Source organism: Hemicordylus capensis, chromosome 2, assembly GCF_027244095.1.
Source record: "Hemicordylus capensis ecotype Gifberg chromosome 2, rHemCap1.1.pri, whole genome shotgun sequence".
Lineage (NCBI taxonomy): Eukaryota > Metazoa > Chordata > Lepidosauria > Squamata > Cordylidae > Hemicordylus > Hemicordylus capensis.
In genome coordinates this window covers 392,972,116-392,986,311 of record NC_069658.1, presented here as the reverse complement: position 1 = coordinate 392,986,311, position 14,196 = coordinate 392,972,116, and the positions used below count along the sequence as shown (strand labels likewise).

Sequence of the window (14,196 nt, the reverse complement as noted above, 5' to 3'; positions counted from 1 at the left end):
GAATTAATTTCTTTTTTAAAAAAAAAAGACTAGGAGGAGGACGGTATGGGGTGTCACAATTTGCATTGCCCACAGATGCATCCCCTGCATGGTTTGGATCCGATTATTGTAGGAAATGTGTATGCCCCACTATTCACCTACCTGGGAATTTAGGTCCAACACTGCAATGGTAGGTGAGAGTGGCAAAGAAGCCTATAACGAGTCTATGTTATTTACTCCCCATCTTCTCAGCACCAAGCCCCATAATAACTAGGAATCTCAGCCCACCAAGAAAGTAGGTCTGCCATTACCTGCTTGCTAGGTGCCATTGCTCCACCCACTGAAAAAGCCTCTTTCACAGACTAACCAGGACCCTCCATCCAAGCCTAAGAACTCACAATGGGCACATGGAATGCAAGGTTCTCCTAGTGAAGAGCCCTAAACAATCACATGCCTGGCAGGTTCCTGGGTAGATCCTGCCAGCTTACGCAGGCAGTCCAGCTGTTGGGGCAGGGTGGTGGACTTATTTCTAACTGGGTTTTCTTTCTCTCCCTCTTTATTTTTAAAATCAACCTGATTGATTTTTAAAATCAATCAGTCTTGGACATCCAGTTATGGGAACAGGATCACTGAGCACCCAAGCACCAAAACATTTGAGAGAAGCCACATACAACGTACTGGTTCCTGGACTAGACATGTGGCAAATATACTCAAATGATTGCAGGAATTCACATGACACGTTGCCACACACCAGTTAAAAATAGGTAGGTTGATCCAGAGCTGAAGTGTCCTCAGGGATGACTGACGCTTCGTCATTAAGGAGATTCAGATTTACCCTCATACTCATTAGGGCTGCCAGATGAAATGCAGAATTCCTACTTATTCCTTTTTTAAAAAGCTCCAAGACATCAGAAGAGGATGCAGTTGTTGCCTCATTCCTCCACTGGTTCCTTCACCCACCCCCCTCCTCTACTCTGTTGTGGGATAAAACTGGAATCCTGCTTACTGTGTAGCATCAAAACAGCTACTCACCAACTCCTGCAGTTCAAGATATGCAATTGAGAAGAGATCCACTCTCACAGTGCTGCACAGATAGGGGAAGGAAAAACTGGTAATCAGAAGTGTGCTCGACAACTCAAGCGTGTGCTTTATCCACCTGATTTATTACAGTGTATTTAACTCTTTCAGGCCTAACAAGATGTACAAGCAGTAGCCAGCAACTGGAGGCCCAGGACCAAATGTAGCCCTCTAAGAAGTATCACCTCCCCCTACCTCCCACCTGCCAGTCCAAAGACAAAAGGATTGTGTCAAGAAACTGAGGGCTGTGACAACAGGACATGCTGACAGACCATTCCAGAGGGATGGGTCCTTGCCTTCCAGCTTCCATACCATCGTCAAAGTAGCCCTCCTATAAAACCAGGGATTGCTGAGCAGGGATGCACACAGTGTCAAAACAATTTGAGAAATCCTAACTGCCAAATAATTTATCCAGCAGAAAGAGAAGAAAATACTAGTGAAGTAGATGACACAGAGGACCAGGTAAGATAGGCCACCACCTGAAGCATTTCCAGATGGTGCTTTTAGCTTGTTTCTCCTCTGGAATGGAAGGTGTGAGTCTACATACTGGCCAGATTTACCCCAAAGTCCCTGCGAGCTATTGAGGAGCACTCCAGACACGATTCGGGTTTTTCATTGTGCATTAGAGCATAGCCCGATCTATGTCCGGGCTAAAAAAATCCACTTTTTGCATTGGTTTTGGGGGGCAAATTCAAATTTGCAGTAAACCAAAGGTAAAGTCTGCTGTCTGGAAATGCTCCTGGTCAGTTTTAATCTGGACTTTTGCTTTCTTTCTGGCTCATTGATAACCAACAATCATATTAAAATGTACATTCCCTAATGTGGAATTATATATAAAGCAAACAGTGGTTTATTTTTCTGGGAAGAACTAGCAGTCCTAGCACTGGGATGTGGGTGGTCAAAACTTCAACTTCAGTAGCTACTTGGATGGCTAGGAAAACGTTCTTCTGCTATTGGATAAACACTTGCTGTTGGAAGTGTTTTGTGAACAGCCAGTAGAAGCTGGGAGAACACATTCTTCTGAACTTACTTAGTAAAATATTTGTTCCAGGTTTTGTGGCACTGTTTGAGATCTGCATTCACTTCCATTAGAAGGCTGACCAGGGCTTTGCCACACTCCTCCATGGTCTGCAACAGGGAAACAAGGGAGATGCCTTAAATGGAGAGGTTTTTACTCCTTGTACCCAAGTGTCTTTCAGATTAATGGATATCACCCCTCCCCAACATCATCTTCGTGAGAGGTGCTCCTCCTGGGCCACTTATGAAATAACAAGATGCCCCCTTTTTAAGCAACCCCACCAGGCCTAATGCTGTGGTTCTGTCTCAGATTGCCTCTGTTAGGGGCTTTTCACACTTGCAGCATCTAGACTGGCCTTAAACTATTCAGTGAACTTCCACAGAGTGAAAACCTCCTGTCAGAGAATATGCTGCTACATGAATCCAAGTTCACATAGGGCATTGTAATGATATTTCTAGAGAAAATATTTCTACAAAAATACTGGTTTGCTTATATAGCTTCTGGTACAGCATATATAGGACATAAAACATAGACAAAGTATGAAACATCAAAATAGAATTGATTACAAAGAGTATTATATGAAAAATAAATTCAAGGGGCTTAGTTATTAATTGAAAATCTTAGCCACAACTTTCCTCAAGGTATCCAGAGTGAGGTTGAGGTATCAGAAGACATCCTGACATCCATTTGATCTTGCCTCTTTTTTATTCTTAAATTTCTCATGACCATGCCAAAAAACCAAAACAAAACAAAACGCTAAAGAAATACATCAGCATTCTTAATAGAAAACAGGCTGTCACAGATAACTTTGATTATATCCTTCCTTTTTCCTATTGTTACTGCAGCTCAGATGTATAATTAACCCTTTTCATACAGATAAAAATTCCTTCCCTCACTCTTATATTTGAGGAACAGAGAACAGCTTAAATAACTACTATATCCTGAAAACATCCGATTCATGAAACCTCTTGACAAACATTGGATTTCAGTTTAAAGGGTTTACAGACAAGGGCATCATTTTCTAGGCCAGAGTTGAATAAATTACTGAAGGAAAGAAGGGGTGATTTTATCTTTATATCCATAACAGTTTGATTGTTGATGTGAGGACTTAAGCAATACATGTTTTTGTCTGACAAACACTCCCAGCCTTTTCCAGGTACATATTTGCTTAAACAAACATAATGTGGCCATTGCACATATAGTTGATAGCAACATGATCAAGGATGTAGCTGCTGGCCATATCCATGTTTGCCCAATGACATTTGTCTATATGAGAATGCTTACTTGAGTCAAATCGGAACAACTAGCATAGACAAGAAGGGCAGTGTGTAAATTATTCCACACTTGGACTCTGCCTGAGTGCATGAAGAAGGTCCCAGGTTCAATTCCTAGCATCTCCAGATGGATAAAGACTCAATCTGGAGAAATGCAGGAGAGCCACTGCCAGTCAGTGTAGGCAATATTGACCAAGACAGACCCGTGGTCTGACAAGTAAACATCATATGTTCAATGGTGTTTGACAGACACTAATGGACTGAACTTTCTGTCATAGATGATATGGGATGCAACAGCTCAGCAGTCCATAAAATTCCCTCAACATGAACCCGACCAGATTGGAAACGAGATATACCTTTACCATTGGCTTCAAGTGCTGCTTCTTCATTTGAAACCACTCTGTTGTCCCAGCCTAAGAAACAATGAAGAGTACAACAGCTGTATTCCACATGCTCCCAACGCATTTAAAACCCACATGCAGACCTTGAAATCAGACATTAGACACTTATGAACCATGTAACTGGATCCAGAGTTAAAAGGCATGTTGTGCCAAATGTCCAAGGGATAGGAAAAAAGCAGACTAGGATCAAAGCTAGAACTTTTGAATCGTTCTGTGAATGCTACTTCATCAAGAGGCTGTCTCTGAGGAAAAGGCACATCATCACATTATCCACAGAGACAGGAATGGGCAATCCAAAACCCAACACTGGTAGCTAGTTTAGAAAGCAAACAGGATTAGTCCCACCTTCTTCTATTGTCTCCAGCTTAGTACTGAAGGAAGGACTATGAGAATCCTGAAGGCATTCGAAGGACTGAGAGCTACACCTGGGAATTTGGGAAAGGATAGTAAAAGGACATCACAGTGACTCTATACCTTGAGTGCCTCTGTCACCAACTGCTGAAGGTCAGAGGTCAGTGTACACAGTTCTTGGAAAGCTTTCATTTTACACATATGGACCAAGACCCTGTGGAGGATGAAAAACCATTGTTGAAATATGGGGCAGTTCAAAGTTGGAACTTTAGGTTTTCCTCTCCACATCCTTGAAAACAAGGTGGGATGTAGAACAGAGCCCACCCCAGCTTACCCTATTGAATTAATTAATGCCATCTTCCAATTATGATTTGTGATGTAAGAGAGGGTAGAGGTGTGTTTGTGTGCAATTACAACATGCATTCTGTGTGCTGTGGGGGAGGGTGAATTGGGATACTTTTGTAGGAGAATTTATTCTTCAATGAACAGTTTAAAAAGAAAAAAGCCAGAGGTCGCTGTATAAGATTATCAGTAGTCCTGGGACACAGCTTCTATTTCATGCATAGCAACTTATCCTAGCCTATAATTCTCTCAAGCAATAGTAGTTATACAAAATAAGCCAATAAGTGGAAGCTTGCACTATGTATACAAGTTGCTGGATTCAGCTTTTCATGGCACAGAATATGTATAGCCCTGTTTGTAGCGAACCTCTTCCAATAGCTAACCTGAGCAGTGATTGAAACCTCTGCGTAGACTTAGGAGAAGAGAGTGGGAAGACAATCCGGTATCTCTGGATAAGAGAGACTCCATAGGTCAGCAAGGATCGGAACGAGTTAGCCAGTTCTGTTTTCTACACAAAACAGATATTGTGAGAAAAACATTCATCCAAGGTATTTTTCACCTGCCTTTTGCAATAGCCTTAAAGCAGCTTGCAATATGGCAACTAAAAATGGAATGCAAAAACACAGGCTGACATCTTAACCAAGTATGCATGCAGCAAAGGAAGCGCACATGCAGCATGTTGAGTTCCAAAGTAAAGGGGCTGCTTGCTAAAACACAAATCACCCAAATAAAAGAGCAGACCAGGCAATCAAAAGAGAACAGACATCATAAAAAGCCATTAAAGGCCCAGAGAGAACAGGAGAGACTTTACCTAAAAGATGACAAAGAAGGCACCAGGCCCACAGACACCCAAGTTCCAGAGAAGAGCCCCTGAGGAAGATTCTTAATTAGCAGGCAGATTTGAGTGGGGGATTGCAGGGCTCTGTCGTTCTTGAGTGCCATGACTTCTCAAACTCCCCACAAAGGCCACTCAGCTGCCCAAGCAAGAGCAGAAGCTATGCAGAGAATTGGAAGGAAAACACCCTGGATGTGGTTTCCCCACCTCTTTTGCTAAGGACAGCCATACAGATCGCTCACATTGGCAAGATGCAGCACAAAAAGAAGAATTGCCAATATCATAATGTCCTTATACAAATCTATGGTGTAGCCACATTTGGAATGCTGCATATAGTTCTGGTCACCATACCTCAAGAATGACATTATAGAACTAGAGAAAGTGCAGAAGAGGGCAACCAAGATGATAAGAGGCCTAGAGCACCTACCTTACTAGGTAAGGCTATAACACCTGGGGCTTTTTAGTTTAAGGGGGAAAAACACAACTGAGGGGATGGCATAATCATGATCTATACAATTATGCATGATGTGGAGAGAAACACATTGATTTGGTGGAGCAGGCAGTTACTGTTGAACTCCAAAATCTGATAGAGCTTGCTGTAAACCAACCATTGCCTGTGTCAACAAGGGAAACAGTCAATCTAAGCACTGAAAACAATATAAACGTCTACAAAACTAGTAGGAGGGGACAATAAATATTCACTTCCTCTTCCTGGCTCTGACCCTCCCACTGCCCCCTCCTTGTTTATCATGAGCATGTGCAGAAAGCAGCCTTTTGTAAGTATCACAGAGCTTGAAATGGAAGATACTAACACAAAAAACAATGTTTGGTGTGCTAGAAACAACGTTTCTGCCCTCTGTATATTGTTGCTGATGATTAATCAATCACTTCCAGAAATCCCACCCAATTGTTTCCCCTTTCTCCTGTCTCACCATTCTCCTTTAATGACCTGGCTGCAATCCTGTTCACACTTTCCTGGAAATAAGCCCCACTGAATATAGATGAATTAACTTCTGAATAAGAGTAAGCATACATATATTGAGCTGAGACCACCATCTTTTTTTTTTTTTTAAGTTAAATTGATGCTCTTATGCACTTTCAATTTACAGGGTGAGAGGGAAAAGAATGAGTGATATAACACACTACAGCAATAGCACTAGAACAAGTGATGATTTTCTGCAACCCTCTCCCCTGCTGCAGACAGATAATAGCAGACTGAGCAGCTAGCACAAGAGGTTCCAGAAGTGTGGACACTTAGTTATGACTCCATGGGCATTTCAGTGTGGGACCCAATGGAAATAAATCCTCTGTCTGGAAAGGCCCCAGTCCCTTCCGAGTACCTAACTCTTCAGTGAGATTTCAGTGCCAAGACAACACTGCCTCTGGTGCAGAGGATACTCACGCCATAACCTGCTGGAAGTCAGAAAGGTCTTTTTGAGTAGCATGTAGATAGAGAATTGTATTCGCATGCTTGCTCAACTCCCCATTCCAGCTAAGGCTGCCAGCCTGTAGGGGATGAAAGAGAGAAAACAGCTACTTCTGATCAAGTAGAAAAGAGAGACTGTAGCATTTCAGTTGTATGACTGCTCTGAGAAGCTCAAGCAACAAGCAGCTCTATGCCCAATGAGATTCTTGCTTAGTGCTTCTTCACACTAAAATTCTGCTTCCCTAAGATCAATCATAACATTGTAAAAATGGAGGGGACCAAAAAAACCCACCAATCTAGTCCTCTACACCAAGAGAAGATACTCAACACCACACCCCACCACCACAATGTAGCTTGTTTTGCCCACACTGCAGTGTATCACAAAGAGAGGCAAGGAGTAACTATAGCACACCATACCATCCTGTGCCTAAAGGATATTATTTTGCAAGAAATGAGGAACATGCAACCGTCACAAATGGCCCACCAAGTTTCTGCCTTTTTCTCCTCAGTCAATATTGCCCTGCCTTTCCTCTGTGGCTCACTATGGCTGTCATGTTCCAGGGTGTTTTTTGTTTTTGTTTTTAAGTAAAATTCAGTACTGACCAAGGCTATTTGAGTGTAATTTGCACACATAACATGCGGCACTACAGCACACATCCATGCTTTGTTGCCTATAGGCACATTCCATGACATTTAGAAGCCTACTCAGAGTGGGAGAAAATCCTCAGAACTGGGAATTTGACAGTACTATTGCAGAAGAGTGCTATATTCATTGGTGAACTCTATGGAGAGTAGCAGGAGCTTTCCCAGTCAGCAGGCTTTACTGCGGGTTGAGATCGAAGTTGCCAAAAAGGGGGGGGGGCAAAAAGTTGATTTGTTTACCCCAGCTATCAATTGGGCTACACCCTAACACCTGATTAAAAACCCAAATTGAATATGAAGTGCTCCCTGTGAGCTATCAGGGACTTTAAAGTAAATTTGGCTGATATGTGATGCACCCCCTCCATTCCGGAGGAGATGCAAACGAAAAGCCGGGTGTGAAAAACTTCCAATGGAGTCTGCAATAAGTGTCCTTGATGGGGGTAGGACGAAGGGATATGTTTGATCAGGGTCTGGGTTCTGGAGGAGCCTGGACTACTCCCTTTGCTTTTCTCATTGTTATCAGTAACGTTTTACATCATCTAACATAACAGCAGGACTTTAATTTTGCATGACATGACTTGCATTTTTGAACTGCACAAATGTTCTTTTAGAACTGCACTTTTATTTTGGAACTGCACATTTTGTGTCTGGTTGCACATTTAAAAAGTCCTGCCATGTTGCTCATACGTCATACTATATGGAAACTGGCGACTGAAATAAGGATGCTGGAAGTCATCATTAGCAGCAGATATACTTCCTTGCGTATACGCTGCACAAACCTACTGTGGATACGCGTGGCGGAAATCAACTAGCTAGACTACTTAATAAGCCTACAGCTCAAGAGTTTGGTGTGACTTTCAAAAGGCTAGTGCATGTGGATGATGAGTTTCCTGCCAGAGATCAAGAAAGAGATTTTGCATCTGCACGAACATAGAGAACTGAAAGGAGCAGATGGCCAAATACAATGCATAAGTGAATGCATAGCCTGGCCTGCTTTGCCTCTCCATGAGAAGATGAACAGCCACTGCTCCCTGCCACATCCCTCTCCCCCATAGTTCCCTTGAGCCATTTTTGCTTTTTACATTTACCTGATGCTGAAGAATCTCATAAGAAACCATCTGCTGAAGAAGGTGCCGGTGGACTACGTAGTTTGGCTGTGTCTTACCGATTGTGGTGGCTCTCTAAGGGGAAACAAGGTCAGGAATCCAGCTTTTAGAGAACACAGAAAGCACCTATGAGTGACCACCGCCCCACACATGCACACACTTTCAAAATAGCAAAGAACCTTGTGGATATTCTGAATCTCACCATTATACAACAGCTTAAGAGGTAGAAGCCTTCGGTGTACTAGCAAATGTACTCTAACATGTTTTACCTTTCTTTAAAGCAGGGCTGCACAACTTCAGCGCTCCCGCAGATGCTGGACCACAACTCCCATCACCTCTGTAGCTGTGGATGATGGGGGTTGTAGTCCAACAGCAACTGGACTACAGTTGTGCAGCCCTGCTTTAAAGCATAAACCCAAGGCAAATTAGGTTACAATATCAAAACCAACAAAACACTCAAATCAAAATGCAATAGCACAACACAACTAGACCATCTGGATGTCTTTCAAAAGGGGAAGGTCTTCACCATGTTTCATAAGGCAACTAAAGACTGGGCCAAACAAGTTTCTTGAGGGAGATAGTTCCACAACAGTGGCACCTCAGCAGAAAAATTCTGCCACTTGTAGCTCCCACCCTGTTATTCAAAGACTGCAGCACACAGAGCAAGGCAACAACCCCTAGTCCTTCTTTTCAATCAGAAAGTTAATGGATCTCCTCCCCTACTCTCTTATGAATCAAAAGGAACTGCAGGTGGCAATGTCCTCGGTTGGGGTAGGTTTCTGTGCGAGGCTCCAGGTTGCACCAGCGGTCATCCCTGCAATTCAGGTCCTATTCAAACCAGGAGAGAAAACAATGATTGCAAGAGAGATACATGAGAAGAGTTCTGCCAAGTGAACAAGAGGCATGACTACTCAATGGAGACAGATCAAAAATGAAGTAGATACCTTTTTAAAAAGTCCAAAGGCAGAATGTGTGTTTTCAATAGACTGCAATCCCTAACCAAGTATTTGGTGGGATTTAAATTTGCTTTGGGATTAATCAGAGAGGGCAAAGTGACAAGAACAAACTCTGGGACTCTAACAGCACCTGCTGTTACACCATGCAGGCTACACAAATACACTGGTTCCCTGTACCAGTAGTAGCAGTCCTTTTATTGCAGCCATAGGCCAAACAGACTGTGCCAGATTTAATGAAGAGAGAGAGAGAGAGAGAGAGAGAGAGAGAGAGAGAGAGAGAGAGACTTTCTTTATTTAAAGGTAGTAAATAGCTTGAAATGGTAAATTATTTCACAACAGGAACAGAGTAATGTTTAATTAGTAAATCCATCACTGGCACAAACATGGTAGCTTTTCAACCATCCATACTAGCCAATTATGGATCACAGGCAGGATATACAGTATTATATATGATTTTCCATTGATCTTTCACAATATCTTCAGTGCAAGTATTGTGAAAGAATAAATGACTAACTAGGAGCACCCTTCCATTCCCTGCCTCACCAATGACTAGTTCACATAACATATTGATGTGGTGAAGCCACTATGAATTGTCATTTCTTGGTGTGGTGACTGGCCACACTTGTGAAAGGCACTTCCAGCCTTGTGAAAGTTCTGAAACATAATGGAATCTTGCTTGGCAAGAAGGGACTCCATTATATTTTCCACTTTGAGCGAGTGACTACACTGCACCCATTTCATAAACCAGCAGCCTCAGTTTACCCCTTTATTTGAAGAGAATTATGAGGCTACCTAAAATCTGTGAAATTTAAGTTATTGTTTTTTTAAAAAGTCCCAAGGAAAGACATTATTGAGCACCACTATTCCCTTCCTCACCTGCAGCCGAAGAACCACATTCCCCAGAAAGTCATCCTGACCTTTGTCCTTCCGAGCATCCTTAAAAATCCTGGAGAGGAAAAAGCAAAGCAGGGAAAGGGTCATGGCAGAAGGACTTCTCATGCACGAAGGATCAGGGGCGTATCTAGGGTGGGGCAGGCAGGGCACATGCCCCGGGCGCCACTTGAAGGGGGCGCCATTTCTTAAAATTAATTTAAAAAAAAAAAAAAGTGTGCCAAAAACAAAATGGCCACCGTGCATGCTCAAATGGCCTCTGTGAGGCCCTAGGCCATACCAGGCCTCACAGAGGCCACTTGAGCATGCATGGTGGCCATTTTGTTTTCAGCTGCCATTTTTTTAAAAAATAAATACTTTAAAAATGGCCACTGCACATGCTCAAATGGTCCCTGTGAGGCCCTAGAGGCCAGCAGGGGGGAGGGGGGACCTTTGCAGACCCCCAGCCATGGCCTTTAGGAAGCCCCCCAAAGGGGCTACAGGTAATTTTTTAATATATATATATATATATAATATAAGTCACTGTACACATATTCAGATATGTGACTTGTATGTGACCTTCAGACTTGTATTTTTCAGCTGATATTATGGTAAAGTTATCTTAAAGATGGGTGTTAGGTGTCTGGACAGGGGGCGCAATTTCAATGCTTGCCCTAGGCGCTATTTTCCCTAGATACACCTCTGCGAAGGAGCACTGCATATTGCTCTTCAAATATGTATTTTGTTCAGCAGACTCTCAAAATTAAAGATAGCTCTACGACATGTGAAAAGGGTACATTATCATTACAAACCTCTTCAGCCCATGGAGGTCTGTTAGATCTCCCAATTTGTGACGTACCGTCTCAATCTCATCAGAGTCCCTGCAAGAAAGGGATACAAGAGTAGCAAGTGGGTATGCATTGTCTCCTTGTAGAATCTCCAGTGAAGCAGAAAGAGAAAGAAAGATGGGTGCAGGGCTACAGGAGTAGCACCCTTGCCAAACAGAACTTAGAATTTGACAGAATGGTGGAGTGATATTTCCAGATTTGGTGTCTGAGGACACACTTAACAGAGGCAAGAGGACAGGGAGCTGCGTTCTTGTGGAGAAGATGGAGAACCTTCCCCCTCAGTGCAACACACACCTCCCACTGTGTGTCCCATCTTGAAGACAGATGAGGGCTCTTTCTGGCAGGCAATAGTAGTGCCAGCAGTAATTGGATTGTGGCAGCAGGAACATCAGGAGGCCTGGGAGAGAGCTCTTTGTTCATCTCAGCTTCCAGTGCCTCATTTCAGCTCCTAGTGTCCTAGTTTAGCATTGTTTTGGAGCAAATCACTGCTTCAGGGGCTGGGGAGAATTCCAGTGCAATAAAGAAAGGCAAAGGGGGAAAGTGTTGAACTCCCTGCATGTGCCACACTCCCAGCCTGGATCAAAGGGCCCTATCACTAATGTTTAAAGCTAAAGGTCCACTTCCACATTAAGCCCATCTCATAAAGTTGAGTTCAAAGTCACATGTAATCTGGTCATTTCTGTGGAGCCGTAGGGAGAGATCTCATGGATACAGTGGAGTAACCCTGTAACGGAGGTATGGCTTTGATGGGTGCCTGCTGACATGACAGCATTTGTTTCCCGTGCCCTGGGTCAACTTCTAGGCACTTTTTGTTGTTGTTGTTTTAAGTATTGGCTGGAGATGCCGACAGTTGGGGACAGTCAAGAAGCTATATGGTCAGTGTGGTTTTGTGTGTTTTTTCTGGTCATGGACAGTCATGAAGCATTCATTCATGTGGTCAGTGCCATCTTGGACTCTGTGGTATAGCCACAAAGCACTTTTAGAACATGCAAATTTGTTCACCTAAGTAATCCTCACCTCCACCTAAGCAATCCTTTATTTTCCTACTTTTTATACTATTTTGTCTGCTTCTTTTCTGGAATAAAACGCTTTTATTTTAATAAGCGTTCTGACTGGGGTAACCATTGTGCACCCATGTTTTATGAAGAAACCAGCCTAGATTGCTTGGAAACATACTTCCTTGAAAAGCACTTTTTGACCAGATTAGAATGGTAAATGGAGAGTCTTAGTTGAGCAAACAGGATGACCCCAAACCTTAAAGCAATTCCTCCCCGTGGCCTGTGTTTATTTTGGAGCATCCAAATGGCTCTAAAAACTTAGTGGGGGCAATTATGGTGAATTAGTCAAGCAGATTTGGGATGTTTGGGAACCACAGACTCAAAGCCTGCTAAACTCCTCAGAGATTTTTTTGAAGAGACTGAAAGGAGGCTCCTTTGCAAGTGTAGTTGAGGTGTAAGGCATGCATGTGGTATAATACAAGAGGGGTTTTTTTTAATCTCATGCAAAAATAGATTTGAGACTGATTCAGATGACCACGGCCCCCAACAGCAGCCTATACATGATCAAGACGGGGACGTGTTTTGAACACGTCCACCCAACATCATTAAAGAACATGCAAATATGTTCTTGGCGCATCCTTTAGTCACATATTAAGGATGTTCACTGGAGTCGCCCCTCTACACGTGCTCCAAAATCCTGTGTTTTGGAGTGGTGTGGGTAGAGGGGGCGATTCCAATGCACACCAGTAGTATAACACCCCCTCACATCCAATAACAGGATGTGCTGAGAACACATCAGTATGTCCTTGAGTGACATCGAGGCAGGTGCATCCTTGGTGCCACCCTGCCTTCATCTTGCATAGGGGGCTGGTAGGGGGCTGTGTTTTTTTTTCTGAACTGGCCCTTGTTCAGAAATACTTATGGGTGCAATATGAACTCAGTAAAAAATTGCTTGGCAGAATCCAAGCTATGCCTGCATCAGGCCCCCATATTGAATACTCAGTTCCAAAAGGTAACGGGATACACATTTTATGGGGAAGACCAATCATACTCACCACATGTCTAGATGGAATCTAGCATTCTCTAGATCTTTAAACTCTCTGGAAGAAAACAGTTCAAAAATATTACTGGTGGGAATGGTAGGCAAGTGGTAATATTAGACAGAAAAGATATAGAACCTGGAAGACAAAAGTAGACATCTGCCATCAGCTGGCCGGGGCGGGGGGGGGAGGTTATATAGAACAAAAGCAGATAAGCTCTCCTTCCCACATGTCTTGGAAAGAAAAACTTTAATTGCTTTGACTTGCTTACTCCTCTTCAGTATCTGTTCTCACAAGTAGATATCAAGATAAATTTCACTTTCTGTAGAAGAATGGCCAGTCCAATAAAGTGCAATCTGTAACCCATGCATGCCATTCCTTTTCCATCCACCAATCACATACTACAACCATAACAATCCTAATCCATTCAAGAGAGGCAGTTGTGGAGCCATGGTTGTTGCCTGTGGTTCCTGCAAGGAGTGAGCTGAAAGAACACACCAAAAAGAAGAAGAAAACAGGTTGCTCACCTGTAACTGATGATCTGGTAGAGATCCATTGATATCCATTAGAATGGGTTCTGCGCCTGCGCGGAAGCCTCTCGGTGTCAAGTTTTCACAGCTCCTTTTCGGTGCCTGCGCCCCGCCCCACATGACCATGTGGCTATTTAAGGCGGGAGGAAGTGCAGGCAGCTCAGTTCCTTGGAGACCGCCAAAGCAGTCGAATAGATGGTAAGTTCTACTGGATAGACCTATGGTCCACTGCAGAGGGGAGGTTAGGGAGGGTCTAATGGATATCAACAGATCTCTACCAGATCATCAGTTACAGGTGAGCAACCTGTTTATCTGGTACAGGATCCATTGAATCCATTAGAATGGGTGTTTAGTTAGCTCCTACAGGAGGATGGAGCAGTGGATCATTGTAACACCCTTTTAAGAATACCTCTCCCAAAGTTCGCCTCTGCTGCGGAGCACAGGTCAATAGCATAGTGCTTAACGAATGGTTCTCCTGAAGACCAGGTAGCAGCCTTACAAAT

General features: G+C 43.2%; 1 protein-coding gene across 1 annotated transcript in view; it reads right to left on the bottom strand.

Annotated features, from left to right (window-relative positions):
- UNC13D (unc-13 homolog D) overlaps positions 1-14,196 on the bottom strand; it is a 60,086-nt gene that overhangs the window by 24,570 nt on the left and 21,320 nt on the right. Inside the window, exons 7-19 of the mRNA XM_053299903.1 lie at positions 13,179-13,223; positions 11,090-11,158; positions 10,284-10,353; positions 9,175-9,279; positions 8,434-8,526; positions 6,680-6,783; positions 5,800-5,891; positions 5,002-5,043; positions 4,826-4,943; positions 4,224-4,314; positions 3,705-3,761; positions 2,087-2,184; positions 1,012-1,063 (exon numbers count right to left, since the gene is read on the bottom strand). Of these exons, the coding sequence (XP_053155878.1) occupies positions 1,012-1,063; positions 2,087-2,184; positions 3,705-3,761; positions 4,224-4,314; positions 4,826-4,943; positions 5,002-5,043; positions 5,800-5,891; positions 6,680-6,783; positions 8,434-8,526; positions 9,175-9,279; positions 10,284-10,353; positions 11,090-11,158; positions 13,179-13,223 (1,036 nt within the window). The remainder of the gene's footprint in view (positions 1-1,011; positions 1,064-2,086; positions 2,185-3,704; positions 3,762-4,223; positions 4,315-4,825; positions 4,944-5,001; positions 5,044-5,799; positions 5,892-6,679; positions 6,784-8,433; positions 8,527-9,174; positions 9,280-10,283; positions 10,354-11,089; positions 11,159-13,178; positions 13,224-14,196) is intronic.